The 16,186-nt window shown below is 39.1% G+C and overlaps 1 protein-coding gene across 1 annotated transcript in view; it reads right to left on the minus strand.

Moving 5' to 3' along the window:
• Nucleotides 1–3,495: 3,495 nt before the first annotated feature.
• Nucleotides 3,496–16,186, minus strand: part of Rab8b (RAB8B, member RAS oncogene family) — a 68,549-nt gene continuing 55,858 nt past the window's right edge. Inside the window, exons 4-8 of the mRNA XM_005393793.2 lie at nucleotides 11,694–11,771; nucleotides 10,503–10,592; nucleotides 9,279–9,344; nucleotides 6,585–6,635; nucleotides 3,496–5,802 (exon numbers count right to left, since the gene is read on the minus strand). Coding sequence (XP_005393850.1) covers nucleotides 5,710–5,802; nucleotides 6,585–6,635; nucleotides 9,279–9,344; nucleotides 10,503–10,592; nucleotides 11,694–11,771 — 378 coding nt within the window. The 3' untranslated portion in view covers nucleotides 3,496–5,709. The remainder of the gene's footprint in view (nucleotides 5,803–6,584; nucleotides 6,636–9,278; nucleotides 9,345–10,502; nucleotides 10,593–11,693; nucleotides 11,772–16,186) is intronic.

The raw sequence follows: 16,186 nt of genomic DNA on the forward strand, positions 1-16,186 counted from the left end.
TTGCAGGACTCGGTGGCAAGGTATTCAAAGGCAGCTACACTTAGAGGATCAGGGAGACTTGGACTAAAAATCTAGAATTAAGACTCCAGACTAAGTCGATTTCTTAAGAGCAGGTAGAATCACTTAAGAGTCAGGAAAGCAAGAACAGGGCCCATGCCAGAAGCAACCTTAGGGGATGACAGGAGGAACCCCAAAAGAACTAAAAACGGAGCAGCCAAGAGGGTGATGAGGAAAACGGCATGTGTTATCCTGGAAGCCAAGGGGAAAAACTTTTTCGGAAAGAAGGGCTGTTGAAAGGTTCCATAAGGTACCGGTAAAAGGTGCAATGTGTCCACTAGATCTAGCTGTGACTCTAAGATACAGGAATAAAAGCCAGTCTGACGAGTTTTTGAGTACACGTGTGGTAGGAAAAGGGAAATTTGGCTTTGGTAGAGGGTAGACAGGATGTCCAGGATGGAGGGACCCATCTAGCTTCCTTGGTAAGAAGTGATATAGTTTTCTTACTGCTAGGCACAGTAAGGAGACTCCATGGTAGGACAGAGTGAAGCTACCAGCCCTACACGAGTCCATCTGAGGACCTACTCCTAGGTCTTATTAAGCACTGATTTCATTAGCGGTGTAGGATGAGAATCTCCAAGAAGAAACACTTAGAAATTAGAGACCAGAGCCGGGCACCGTGGTGCACGCCTATAATCCCAGCACTCAGGAGGCTGAGGTAGGAGGATTGTTGCAAGTTCAAGACCAGCTTGGACTACAAAGTGAGCTCAAGGCCAGCCTGAACTGCATAGCAACACCCTGTCTCAAAAAAAATCAAACAAAAAACACCCTGGAGGCCAAAGTAACAATCACATACTCTTACAGTAAATTCAGCTGCAGCTTATACACAGTACTGATTTTTTTTTTTTTTAAAGCAATGTAAGAAGACACATTCCCACTGGCTTGAATATGGATAATACATGTATAACTGTCCCACTGGGTGGCTTGAACCACCTGTGGTTAGCTATTTAACATGACAATGGAATTCAAATCCAAGCTGCCTGGAAGGCAGACATATAAACTATGGCTCCATTATGAATGTGTTAAGAAGCTGCACATGGTGGCACATGCCTGTAATCCTAGCACTCAGGAGGCTGAGGCACGAGAATCGTTTCGAGTTTGAGGCCAGCCTGGGCCACAAAGTGAGCTCAAGGCCACTGAACTGCATAGTGAGACCCTGTCTCAAAAAAAAAAAAAAAAAAAAAGAATGCAAGAGAAAGACAAGGAGAGCATAAATCAGCCATAAGAAACCGGAGAAACTACTACTCTCTCCAAGAGTGAGAGAAAAGAGGTAGGAAGCTTGAAAAAATGCTGGAAATTTGAAATGGTTGTGAGATGAGTGAAAAGGCTGACACTAGAAGCAGGGCTGGTGCCACCCACTCTTATTTCTCAGAGGAAACAGAACATCAGAAACTACATCTGCAAGGAATAAAAAGGGCAGGACAAACAATTTAAGGCTGCAGGTTCTGCAACAGAATAAGCTCAGGGTATTCTGAACTGAGTATGAGTGGGAAGTCTGGCCATTTCTATAAGTCTTTAAATAACTCTAGGTGAGATATAGTTTCCTAACATATAACAAGTTTCCCATGGCTTGAGCCATACACTTAGCAAATTTACAGAACCATTGAAAAATGTGCAACATTACCTCAGAGAGTCAGTAACTTTTTCATTATGTAGTTTTTATTTTAGATGAACATTATTGTAAAAAAAAAAAAAGTTCACCTGGAATAAAATCCATTTTTTAAAAAACCACAGCATCATTATCAGTACATAGTTAATGAGTTGGCTTAAACAAGATCAACCACATGACAGGTCCATTTTATCTGCAGGCGATTTTCACATTCAGCCACTGAAGCAGAAATAAAATATGTCTAAACATACGTTGTAGGATAATTCTTGGGGAGAACTAGGTAGTTCTCATTAGGGGCATGATTTTAGTCGAACAGTTTATGGTGTTTTGTATTAAAGGACCTACAGTGTCAGCTGCAAACAAAATAAAACCTATCTGTAAGGCATAGGAATGAACTATCATAATTAAATTCACATTTTTTCCAAGGTAAAAAATGAAGAAGTTCTATGAGATCTTGGCAACAAGAAATGCAACTGCATATGGCACACATTTCAAGAAATGAAGTAAGATCTGAAAATATCCCTAAAATAATTGCTCATTTTCATTTACACACATTTAGGTCATTTAGATTTTTTTCATAGCGACCCTGACACCCATTAGTTTTAGTAGTCTAAAGAAAGGCTGATCCTACTATAAAATTTTGCTAGGATTTGAAATGTTATTAGTATATCCGGTCTTTCTAGGTCCTTTTACAATAAGGGATTTCATTTTTAGACATTCCTCTCTACTTTCAGTGTAACAAAAAAGAAAAGGGAATGTTAAAAAAGTCTAAAAAATTGCTTAAAATTTGAGATAAGTGCAACATAATGAAATACAGTTTAAAATTTTTAAGCTTGGAAGCTCATCTTTAAAGATTAAGAATTAAACTTACAAAGGAGTCTAAGTCATAAACTTGAAAAGAAGGTCCGCTTAAATGTATCATTTACTAATCACAGGAAAAACTTTATAAGCCTTAATACAGACTTTCAGTAAAATGGAGTTATAATCTTTTACTTAGAAGCTTCTGCAAAAATGTATCTATATTGCACAGCTAAATGTATTAATGGGGACAGGGAGATAATACTTTTTTTTACACTGCTGGAATAACATGTATGCTCTACTCTAAATAAAGCTATCATCTACCTCTTCCCAAGGAGGCCTTCAACTCAAAACAAAACAAACAAAACATACGATCTAAATTGTGTTGATGCTTAAAGGCTGGCTCACTGTTTTTATACCAGGTATTAGAATACTAGTTAGCTAAATGAGGTATAATTTAAAAATAGTCCTTCAAAGTAAAGAGTATAGTCTTCTGAAAATTTATAACAAAGACTGCGCAAAATGTTCATGTAAATTGTAAGAAACCCTGCAGCATCTACTAACTGATGCACAGGTGGATTATTTAATCATAATCTGTCCGAAGTAAAATGTAGCTAAAATACGTTCCCAGCAAAACATTTTACAGTCAGCTGATTCACATGCTACTTAGTTACAGCACATTTCCATTGTCTGATGCCCTCAAACTCTGCTTAAAAAGGTCTGGTCCAATCATCAAAACTTAGCACACTGATAATAAATGCAGCCACTTGAGCCACTGAGCCCGCTGCGAAAATCTTTATGTACCTTTATCCATAAGACCACAAAAATGTTCACAAAAAAAACTAGATTTCTTCAGTTTCAGCAGGGAACAGACAGTTATCTGTGACTAAATCCATCTACAAGTAGAAAAAATAATGTACTGTGTGTACATTATTAAGCAAAATGGAATATTTGTTGGGTCATCTTACCATGCAGAAAGTAAATTTCCTATGGTCTTAATCAAATTATATACAATTTAGCAAAGCTAAATGTAAGAAAATAGCAAGGACAATTTATTTCTATATAACAGAGTATACACTCCCAGTGTTGCTGCTACTTCAAAGAGCACGTTTAGACTCACTTGACTTTTACAGGCTCTTTCAAAGGGAAGTTCATGGAGACTAGTTATACCTACAGAAGGCAAAAGGAGAGCAAAGAAATATAACAAAACCAAAGCATTCTATTAAAAAAAAAATGTAGACTAACCACAGAATGTGTCAGTTTTGGTTTGCAGACAACCCCTGAGATAGAAAGCGCAGTGTTAAGACACCAAATAGTCAGAGGTAAAATACTAAGAGAATTACATTCATACATGGTGTCATAGCACTTGTCCTTTAGAAAGTACTTTATTACCACCCAGAGAGCTTAATTGCTTGGATTTCCCCCCAGATAATTAAATGAGATGGTTCCAAGAAATTTTTTTTTTCTTTTCAAATGTGCATCTGAAGATGACAGACTCACGTTCAACTGTCCACCGTGGAACTACTGATTACACTGGGACAGCAACGAGTGACTTTCAGCTTACTTGTAACTAATAAAATGAAGAAACAAACAAAATCAAGAAGTCTGAAACTTGTCAACAGCAAGTTTAGTGCAACCATCAAAAATAGCTCTGGCATGTTTGCAGCCACTACACTGCTTCTAAGTTGTAAAACAAGCAGTAAAGGCTGACTGATCCAAGCATTTAGACAACAAATCCTAATCTGAAGCAGAAGTCTTTGTGGTAATAAGCAACCCACCATCTCCACTTCATCCTCTGTTCTTAACTACCTTGCACGACAGCAGCCTGGGCAGGCATGGCTGATTTATTTAATCAGAAATATTGATTATAACAGAACTCATTTTCTTAGTCACCTCTTTCCATTCCCTTCCGTGTTATGACACTGAAAGCTGTAACAACAACAACGACATCATCATCTGAATTTGGCACATAAATTAACACTAAATACTTTTTTCTAATGTGATGGTTTCATCTACAGTAGGAATACAAGCATCAGTGTTTGGGGAGAAAGGACTTGGCCCAAATGACTGGACAAAGTTTGTCACAATGAACCTAAACAGATGGGGCTAGGTACTACCTATTCACTAATAGCTCTTTTAAAACTGAAATGCTGATCATATTTTCTCTAATAAAAAGGCAAGACTTTTCCTAGAGGTTGTACTAAGTCCAAGTACTTTTATTTAAAAAGAAAGAAAAATAGACCCAAAGATTATTATTTTCACCATAACTAGGACTATCTCTTAAATTTCTATTGACAAAGTAATCCTTTTCATTGTAGATATATTTTCTGCAAACTAAAATCTAAATCTAACTTTTGTTAACTCTTGCAGACAAGGGATTGTGATAGAAATCAGGTATTACAACAAAACCAGTAGGCTAAGGGGCGAATCTAAGAAAAAATAACATATTCTGATGTGATGCTGAAATAAAACCCTAAGTGATACAACTCTACCTATAAAAATTTCAGTTTAAGAAGTTCAGAAATACAAACAGATAGCAACATTCAAATGTGTTATTAGTTTTAGATAAGTAATACATGCCAAACATGAGAAAGCATAGCAAATACAAACCCCAGGATGAGTGAGATAATAGTATTTCCAAATACAGTTCCTACAGATTAGGCAGAGGTAATAAATTTACAAAGCAATTCATTCAGCTACCCAGACTCTGACAAAAAAATGAAACAAAACTCAATAATCTGAAGAAATAAAGATACTGTGGCCTCTGATGAATAAATGGGCCTCTTAATGAATTTTTAAAACTGTCCTTTAACTTTAGTGAACCTCTGCTTAATGTTTTGCTGTCTTTTAAACATCCCAAGTGCGCGTTTGTCTAGAGCTTCGTGACACAAAGGTGCGCAGACAGGAGTCTCAGAGCGCGCTGTCGGAGGGCAGGGCTAACAACGATGTGCAAACTGGAAAAGAGAGAGAGCAGCTTCTGCAGCAGGCAGTAGGAAAGGAAAGACCAGTTAGGTCCTGCACGGGTCTCCATGTCATCGCTTCCGTGTTTGAAAAAAGGAGCCTGTTCTTTTTTTGAGGACACGAAGCTGGAATCCGCTGGGCACTCTGTGTGCAGACGTCTAAGTCTAGTGGTAGTCTCCGCAGCAGCCGGGCGGGGTGACTCTGAGGATGGGGGACCTGTGCTCTCAGAGAAGCAAGGGAGGCCCCTCTAGGTGTGCTGCAGTCTCTCAGAAACGAAGAGTTCATCAAAGCAGCGAACAGCGGAAGAAGCTGGTCTTCTTGGATCGGTTCTCTGTTATTTTCACTGGCCCACCTGCCCCTGACGAATTGCTGTCATTCTAAAATACGGAAGATAAAGTTACCAAGGAAATGGAAGTTTCATGCTTTGACCCCCATTACCTAAAACATGAAAATAAACCACACCATGTGAAATGTACATTCTAGTGAAATGTGTACTCGCTAGAGTATTTTATTAGAAGGAGAACTAATTAAGCTCCAACATCTTTCTCTTTGGAAATCGCAGATTAAAAGGAGAAAAATGTTCGTAGGATAGTGCTTTTATTTTAATAATATATTGGGTAGGAAGCTGTTATTTCCAGTTCAAAGAAATTATAACCAATGGAGTGTAAGGTTTCAAGGGTAGCTTTGGAAATAATGCTAAGACACTGCTGGAGACAGTTCTGTTTGAGGTAAGACGAGTCGGTAATATGATACATATAATTTTTGACAGGACTCCGGCTAAAACAAACTTTCAAAATTTTCCTTAAGACTCATCGAGATACTTTCCAATCTAAGAAAATTTGAGCAACTTTAAGATTATAACTCTATAACTGCTGCACAAAATAAACTATGCAAGTTTATGTCATAACAAAAATGTAATTTGTGTCGTTATTATTTTCATTATTTTGATCAAAATTCAATTGCAGAACACTTGAAGGTCAGATGAAAGAGCTAAACAACTGCAGTTCTCAAGTGGAATCCTAAAGAAACAGAAGTAAGAATCAAAGTTCAACCCGACGAGTATTTGTGTCGGGAGAAGAAGAGTTTATGAGTATGTTGTGGTCATGCTTAGCTTTTATATCAAATGTCGAATAATGCGAAAATTTTAAGAGATACAAACCATTTTTCTGTTGAGTTTTGTCATTATATCTCGTGCAAGTGTAAAGAATGCCTAAAGGTAAAACAAAAAATTCATTATTGTATATTTATAATATCTCAAACAGAAACATGGAAATTTTCATTATTTCATCATAAATATATTACTTCAGAGTTTTTAACTGAAAAGAACATAAATGAAATCACAGTATGTTCACGGACACTGTAGCTTCTTTTTCAATTAGGTAACAAGCATTTTCCAATGTTACCAAGCTGCCCTTCACTTATTCAGCAAATGTTCTCTGCATGTAAGACCTGGCACCAGCTCTCGATATGACTCACGTTATTTTTACTTTAAAAAAGATTTTACTGCATTTGATTCCCAGCACCACAAAAAATTTTTTAAATATATATACTACGTTCTATAACAATATACTGGTATATACTGGTTACAACATTTGTTGTCATTTTTAAAGTGTCAATTCTCCTAATTTTTTCTCTTATTTTTGTTAGTACATAATGACCACATTTATCGCAATGAGTTGGCACATGTACATAACACATCTCAGTTCTTTTCTTCCATCCCCTAACCGCCCCATCCCTCCCTGCTCCTTCCAACTCTTGGTCCCCTTCACGACTTGTGTTAGGAGCAGCTTCCTCAGTACACTGAGAACAGGGTGGCGGCTCTGTCTAAGCACTCTCACTCTCCCAGAGGAAGGCCTAGTGCCTGGTCTAGGGGACGCTAGTATCTGTTTACTGAATGAGTAAGTGCAACTCTAAAATTTATCTTCACAAAAATCTCTTTTGCTTCTGACCTCTGCTGAGGTCATACCTGGGCAAGTCTTATCATCCGTGTCTCCATACTCCAAAATCTCGACACTAGCTGGATGCAACGCAGCTAAATTCGTCCCCAGCAGTTTTCCATTTCAGTTCAAATGGAAGCAGGACAAACCTGACAAATCTGGCAAATACTTTATCTATAGGATCCTGACTCAAACCAAAAAAAAATTTTTTTTTGAGACAGGGTCTGACTATGTAGTTAGACTGGCCTTGAACTTGCAGTAATCCTCTTGCCTCAGCCTCCTCTCAGTGCTGGGATTACAGGCGTGTACCACCATACCGGGCCCAAACTAAGTATTTTAAAAACCTATCATCACTTACTTTTTTTCTACAGAGCCGAGAACTCTTAAAAGTGTCTTCCACTGGCTCCATGTTAGAACCACCTTTATGTTTGCCTTGTTGTTCCCACCCACTCCTGATCCCCAAAAACTGCTCAGGAAAAGGATCGTTTCCAACCCAATTACACAGAAACAATAGAAGAATCTCTCACTGTCAGCGGGCACCATCACACTGGTCATCTTTGAGTTTCTAAGGAAGCCTATCTTAGCTTTCATGAGGCTAACCAGACTAAAGCTCAAGAAATTGCTAACTTCTCCGTGACACGCATCCGCAATAAGCAGCTCAGGCAACTCCCAGCTTCGTACTTCCAAAATGCGGGCTCCCTGTACGCAGTAGCTGCTGCTGAAACGCAGGTACTCAGAGACCAAGCCTGTTGCATAAAGCCAGGGTAATGGCTCTCCCTGTGGAAGGACACTACACGGGCACCCCCTTGAGCTCCCCTTCTCTATCTCCACTGCTCAAGCCGCCCTTTAGCATAGAGGGAAATCTTCTTCAGCAAGCCGAAGAAAGTATTCTTCCACTCAACTATGCTTGTATAAATAAATCAGTGCAGACTTCCTGTTTCCCAACACCCATCAGCCAACCTGAAAAAAAATGAGTGTTATTTAAAACAAAGAAAAGGTTCTGATTAGTGTCCACTGACCAATAAAGTCATTTCAGTTTCCAGTTTTAGCCATTATGTTAGGACAGTAGCCAAAAAAAAATCAGTATTTAGGAGACTATCAGCATTAGTGAGCAAATTACACATATTATACATATTAAATGTATTATTTTATGATCAGTTTAAAAATGGTTTTTAAACGAAAAATTATCTTCAACAATTTGCCCTTAGTAAAAAAAATTTAAAAGACTTTACAAATGATCTGGTTTTCTTCAACATCTAGCTTAATGAAAATTTACGAAAGCTACTCCCTGAGAAAACACACTTTCTCATTTCTACTAAATGCTACAATGTTACAATGTATGGTGCTTAATTTACTTCAAGTGTATACACAAAGGGAATCTGTTCAATAACCTAACAGTTTGAGTCTCTCTTGAGACAGTACAGACATGGAAGTAATTTAACTCATCTGCTACTGGCTCCTAGAGGGTGACATGAATGATGACAAACGAGCAGGGGACACTGCTTGGCTTTCTAGTCTAGGATCTCCAGCTTCCCAAACAAAGGACTACACTGAACTTAAACTGAACTTCTAGCCTCTGTTCAGTGACCCTTACTTGAGTGATCTAATATTGCCCGTGTGGAGGCTGGATGCTCAAAGTTCAGCAACCAGAGTCCACATGTAAGTCAGAGGCACAACAGTGCATAGCATGCTCCGAGGTGGGTCAGCGAGAAGCTCTCCTGGGCTGGGGATTTAGCTCAGTGGTGGATCGCTTGCCTATCAAGCCTGCTGCCCTGGGTTCGGTCCTCAGCACCAAAACAAACCAAGCAGCCAAAAACCAACAAAGCAACCAAAAAGGCTTCCCCTAGGTCACAAAATACCAAAGCTCTGAGAACCATTGGTCCCACTACCTAACAAGTCACCAAACATTTCCTTACCTCCTCCACATTCGTGCTGGATTTGGCACTGGTCTCCAAGAACTTAATCCCATAGTCAATTGCTAACTGAAAGGCAAACACGAACAGTAAATTCAGTGAAAGTGGTTTAACCCATAAAGCTTTTCTAAGGTTTTTTCAAAGTCCCCAAAGTAGGCTCTCTATCTATATCACAACTACTGTGGTTTTCAAATTTCCTTGCTTCCTTAACTATTACAAATGAAATTTAATAATTTAACTGTAAAAGTAGCACAAATTTCATTTCAAACAAAATGTCAATATTTTTCTTTGTTCTACATTTAGTTCCCTAATATATAAGAAAATCTATGAGATGAATTCCCTCCCTTACCATTAACTTAAGAGTCATTTGTCCCTCTTATCTGCTTCAAAAGTACAATCCTCCCAGTTACTACGCTGACTTTTAATGTGAAAGGGTCCCTAACAGGACAAGAATACTAAAGTACCTCACTGCTTTGATTTCTATTAACTGACACATCCTGTGAACTCTTCCATGTTGCTATCTATCCTCAAAGGACTCCCCAGGTCATTTACAGCACTAAGCAAATGTTTTTAAGGGAAAGTTTGCAGTCAGGTATTGCAAAATGCATCTTGCAAGTATCACTGAAAAAAAAGACCAAAGCAAAATTCCAAAACTTAAAAAAGTGAAACCTCTAGGTGAACTTAGAAAATGCCATAGAAGTAAATATGTACAAAAATGTAAGCTTTTAGTTTATAGGACACAAAACAGAAAAAAGCCTACAAATGACACATCTATAGTCTGATCCATAATGACCTAAATCTGATATATAGTAAAATACTCTTAGAAAGAAATATGAACCAGAACATGATTGCTGTTGAACTTCACCTATCCCGTTGTTTTTTTCAAAGAGAATGAATTATTTTAAACCCAAAACTGGGCTCTTCACACAGATCTGGAAGAGCTTGAACTCTTAAGTTGCAAGAATCTTAAAGGACCAATTTGTATCTCCCAGAAAACATTAGCAAATTCTTTAGGAGTGAGTCATGACCACACAGTATATGGAGTTGGATTCTGAATACTAATTCACACCATTCAAGTATGAGTTACATCTCTTTGTTGGTGGTGTCCAATTTTAAAGGATTAAAACGTAGGCATTTTAAAACTTAAACCAACAATTACATAACCCTAAGAAAATGAATGTTTAATGCCAGTTGATTGCAACTTTTATCCATCCTGTTTAAATTTACCTTCTCCCCTCTTTCCTTCGACACTTGTCTTTTGTCATTCATATCACATTTGTTACCCAGGATCATTCTTTCAACATCTGAAGAGGCATGCTGCAGAGAGAAAATAGTGTGCTATTAAACAGCCTGAGAAAGACCGCAGTTATTCATCAGGAAACCCCTGACCTGTCAGAAATACGTCAAGGTATTTAATAATAAGACAAATAATCTTTCATTCAATACAAGGGCTGACTCAGAGAAAAGTTTAAAGATGGGAGGAGGAAAAATGCCAGAGTTTAGACCTTTGACAGAGCCTATACATACTTTTGCCCTAAGGGCTCCCAGTCATTCTTTTTAAAAAAAAAAAAAAAAAAAAAACATGAAAAAACAAAAATAAAGCTTATAGTTGTCTAACAGTAAAACCTCCAAATATTTGTTTGGGTCAAATAAAGAGGAAAAACTTAGTACTGAGTGACCCAGTGGAAAAAGTATGCTGGATTCTGAAGAGTTTAAAAAAAATTTATATGGGCTAGTATAAATATGTAAAAAGTTATTTCAGGGTCAAATTTCTTTCTAAACTACCAGACATTAAAAAAAAAAAAAAACCCTTAATACCAATTTTGCTGGAATTAAGCCAAATTTCAAATATCTAAACTAGAGAAAATGTTAGAAGGGAAAAAAGTTGCCAAAGATATATTTTCATGGAATAAATAGAATCTGGGAGTCTGGTGTTTTAATTCTGGATCTCCTTTCTTTTCTTTCTTTTTGGAGACAGGATTTCACAGTTCAGGCTGGCCTTGAACTCATTTTGTTGAGTTGGTCTCAGCCCAGGTTGGTCTCAAATTTGCAGTGATCCTCCTGCCTCAGCCTTCCGAGTGCTGGGAATACAGGCCTGGATCTCCTGTGTAAAGGCTGTACGAACACTGGCAAGTCACTTCTTTCTGATCTGAGTCTCCTTGTGTGTAGAAAGGGGACTGGATTAAATTATTGTTGAGATCTAGCCCAAATGTAAATGCTATGAAACTGTTCCTCTGTGCACACCCCACAGCAGTCAGGCTGGCCACGCCAGAGATCTGGCCCGGCCTGTACGGGTGGAAAGGGGACCCAGCCTGGCTGCCCTGCGTCTCAGAGAAAGCGCCTCTGCCAGAGACAGAAGGAGCCTCTGTGAGGTACTACAGGGTCTTCTCCAGCACCACTGCTCTCCTCCATCCGTACCTCTTCAATGTTTCTTATCCAGTTCTTAATATTGTCGAAGGATTTTTCATTTGTGATGTCATAGACCAGCATAATCCCCTATAAGAAGAAACGTAAGTCTTTATATCGCCCTTTATACACTTGTAGTAAATAATGTCAGTGTAGTCCTTCCTTCCAAAAACCTTTTATTTGTCCTTTTTTTCATCTTAAAAAGGGATTCATAATGAATTCAGACATTACAGAAAAACAAAAATAAATTCTTCCATTGTGTCACTGCATAAATAAATAAAAAATCTGTTAACATCTTCGTCTGTCATTAACCTTCAATGAATTAGAGATTGTGGTAAAGCTGATACACCCTTTCTACCTGATCTCATGGGATAACCATCAGCACCAACTGTGGCTGAAGGCAAGTTTACATTAAAACAGAGATGAGAGTAAGAAGAGAGCGAATCACGTCCACTGTTCACTTTATTCTACATAAAAATTGCGCCTTTTACTGCTTCACTAAGATTGAAATGATACTGCTTTAAAATTATTTCTTTATAGCCTGATCAAAATGCTATCATTTATCTAGATAAATCATAGGCACTTAAAATATTAGCTACATGGGTTTAGTTAAAAACACTGCAGTCATATTTTTGAAGCTCCCATGTCTGGTATTTCCAAAAGGTTCAACTTAGAGATGTTAAGTTAACACCTGGGTATAACTAGACTAGAATCTATAACCTTAGACCACACTCTGGCACTGAGTGCTAGATCCACTCATCCGTCCATCTATTCAACAGAATACTTAGTGAGTACTTAAATACCATACCTCATACTATACTAGATGCTACTAGCAGTGGACAAGATAGTCAACGTTCCTTCCTCTCGTGGATGGCTAGCAAGGAAAAAAGAGGACGAACCAATAATATCTAATTATTGAAAACTGCTGTGAAAAAGCAAGGGCGTTCTGGGCTCTGATGTCAGCGATGTAATCTAAGCTGGCTGGGAGGCTGCAGTGGTCAGAGCAGGCTTCCCTGACATATTTCTTTCCCTGAGATAGTATTACAGCCAAGGCCTGAGGGCTGAGCAGACTTAAGCTGGGCAAAGCAGTTAGGTTTGAAGAAGTGAAGCTGCCACAGCACCTGGCAAAGAGTAGAAATGTTATAAACATCTCACTGACATGGAAGCCCGGAGCCCAAGGGACTCCTGAAAGGAAGCCTGGCGAGACTGCAGAGCCCTGACAGGAGACAGGCCAAATGGGGGCAGGAAGGGAGACGGGGCCAGATGTCTCTAGGGCCCACCGTCTGGATCTCGGCTGTTGCATAGCTAACAGTACTAAGTAAACTATGAGCCTGTCTTAGTCCCTTCCTGAGTCTTCTTTCCCTCCCGCATTCCCGCTCAGTGAAAGGTAATCTGCAGCCAGCCAGCGGCACAGACCCTTGGAGGTTATCTCCCCATCCACGGCCAGCCGGCAAGTCCCGCAGACCCGACAGTCAGTATTTCCAGACTCTGACCCCTCACCTCACAGACAAAGCCCTATTCAGAGTCTCATCAATTAGCCTTTACCTGGATTACTGTTAGAGTCTTCAGCTGCCTCCCTGCTTTCATTCCTCGCCCCTCTACTCCCTCTTCCACAGGGCACTATTACCATTTTACCTTTCCCCTGCACTCAGAATTAAGTTAAAATTCCTTAGCCTGGTAGGCAAAGTCCTTCAGGGACTGGCTTTCAACTCTGAATGTAAATGTAAATAAATACAAGTCATAGAAAATACACACAGACAAAAGAATCCAGGAAATAAAACATTAACAAAGGATATCTGTCAGAGTGGTAGAATTTTGGAAGATTTCTTAGGATATTCGAGTTTTCTGTATTATGTATATCTATTTTTATTTACAACCAGAAAAAATATATCATTGTTTGAGGCAGAAGGATCGTTGCAAGTTCAACGCCAGGCTGGGCTACACAATGAGTTCAAAACCAGCCTGAACTACAAAGTGACACTCTGTCTCAAAAAAAGGAAAAAAGGAAAGAAAAGAAATATGTGTATAATTGTAATTATATATAATTGTTATGTATACATAGAATTGTTTAAATGACAAGTAATATCCTCTCTCCTTCTCGCCTCAAATGCAAACGCTTCACTTTGGCTATACACTGTAAAGGAGATTTTATAATTATCTCAATGAAAATAATTTTCTTTTTAAAAAAAATCAAAGTGGAAAACTGTATGCTTAAAATGACAGGCAAATTTTATGTTGTGTGTATTTTACCACAATAAAAAAAATGTGAATTCTGAATAATTCCTGATGCAAAATACCTGATTATAGTATAAAATTTAACCAAACTTTAATAGCTCTGCCATTCTTTGGGCTTTTATGAGTAATTCTGATCATGTACATGCTGTCTGTTACAGAGTTTCCCCTTGCTTGGTTAGCACAGGAAATGTGAAGAGCGTGGTGTGAAGCCCACAGGCTCTGAAGTCAGAAGCTTCGAGCTCAGATTCTACCTTGTATTAACAGGGTGGTCCTGGAGATGGTATCTTATTATCCTTGGTCCTAGAGGACAAGGAGGACAACACATCTTCTACATGGCATTGATTTGAGAATCTACTAAACTATTATTTATAAGTGACTTCATTAGAACCCAAGATGTAGCTTCAAGTCAATAAATGATAGCTATTATTAATTTATATCTTTGGTTTCAATAATAAAAGCCGTTAAACTACTTCCTATGTTTGTAAGCTAAGTGACATTAATATGAATCAGCTGAAACTACAAATTAAGTATATCAGTTAAAATTTTACAAATCTAGTAGTACAGACCTCAACAAGAACAGCTTCCTAAGAATTCAGAAGATGGTGTTGGTCAATAAGAAATCCTGATGATGTGATGATACTGTCCTTTTTATCCCAAAGCCTGACTGTCCACCAGGATTAGTGCTAGGCCTGTGAAGCTGCTGAAGTGTCTATCACAGAGCAGAGAATTCTGCCATGGTGCAGACCTAACACCTGAACCAGCCAAATCAAACCTGCCACAAGCAGGCTGAGAACGGTGTACCCCACAGAAAACACAATGGCTCCCCACTTCCCTAGAGCACATGACCTGAGAGATCCAAGACTGCCAGACAGCAGCAATTCCTGGAGACTTCTCTAGGATTGTTTCTAGGTTTGAAATTTTCCACTGATTCGCCCTGTCAGGCAAAATGAGACAAAAATCCCTACCTTCAAAATGCAAAAGATAGTACTACCTAGAACAGCAATACTGTTCCAGTTACTTCAAGTAATGTGAAGGAAGATTAGGCAGAAGGTTAATGTAAAGACATAATCTTCAAGTCTAAACTAAATACCACATTTAATGGCCTCTTTCCTCAGACCACAAACTACAGCTAGACATCTAAGTGCAACGTTTGCTCCCACTCTGAGTGCTCCTGCCTGCTCTCTAGTGAAAACAAGTGTGCAAATGATGTGGACACACCATTCCCAGAAGGTAAATGACTGGTTCCTAGAAAAGCTTCTGCGTCTACGGTGCTTCTAATCAGAATTCCCTGTAAACTACTCCAAACCATCCCTGTTAAGATTTTCTTTTTATTCCTAAAATCCACCATGGAGAGGAAACAAACAACTAACGCATGCCTTCCTGGCACACAAAGTAAGTCCCTTCCCTCTGGTTCCAATCTAAGCAAAACAGAGAGGAGCTACAACTGTCCTTATAAAAATAGTAACTCTCTACAATCTTAAAGTATCATAGGGTGGACTGTGGAGAATACATACATATAAAATGGTCAGTGGTGTGCCGGAGCTTTAAAAAGGAATCCTCACTCTCTCTGCAGAGAGGAGTTACTGACACTCAAATACTAATGGACAAGCAACAATGGAGAAAGAAGGGAGGACAGCATGATATGGAGAAATCTGTGGATTCAGCCCATATCTTTCTAGAGGCAAGGGACAGCCATCACCTCTTTACACTTTGTCACCCTGGAAACATTGCCAGGAGTACCACAGCCTTTTAAGCAATGAGTATGATGGCAGGTGGAATGCTAAAATTGGTCAGGTTGGACTCTGAGTTCAACTGTTCGACCTTCAAAGACTCTCTGAGCATACTGGGTTTCATCATAATCCAAGGCTCCAGTTTGGGTTTGGCTTAGGCCTACCTGTAAGGCTCCGATCAGAACTGACTTTCCCAGCCCCAACCCGCCAGCCAGCAGGAACACCACTCTCAGCAGGGAACTCATCAGCAAGCACAGGATGTGAAGGAGATGAGACAGGACAAGGAATTCTGCAGGCCCCGGGGACTTCTGGAGACACCCAGAAGTTTACACCAGCCACCTGAAGCACTTTGCCCACTGAGGTGCAAGACTGCCAGAGAACTCTGACCACAGATGTTCACTAAAATCTTTCCACCTAATGTCCCCTGCCTTCTTTCCATCCCTATAAAAGGGACGCACTTCTCTTTGTTCAGGGCGAACAGTCTTATCGCTCCCTGCCTGCCTGCACCCAGGTATTAAACCATACGCCTAGTTGCTATCA

This window comes from Chinchilla lanigera, unplaced genomic scaffold (genome assembly GCF_000276665.1).
Source record: "Chinchilla lanigera isolate Chin_1 unplaced genomic scaffold, ChiLan1.0 scaffold00049, whole genome shotgun sequence".
NCBI lineage: Eukaryota > Metazoa > Chordata > Mammalia > Rodentia > Chinchillidae > Chinchilla > Chinchilla lanigera.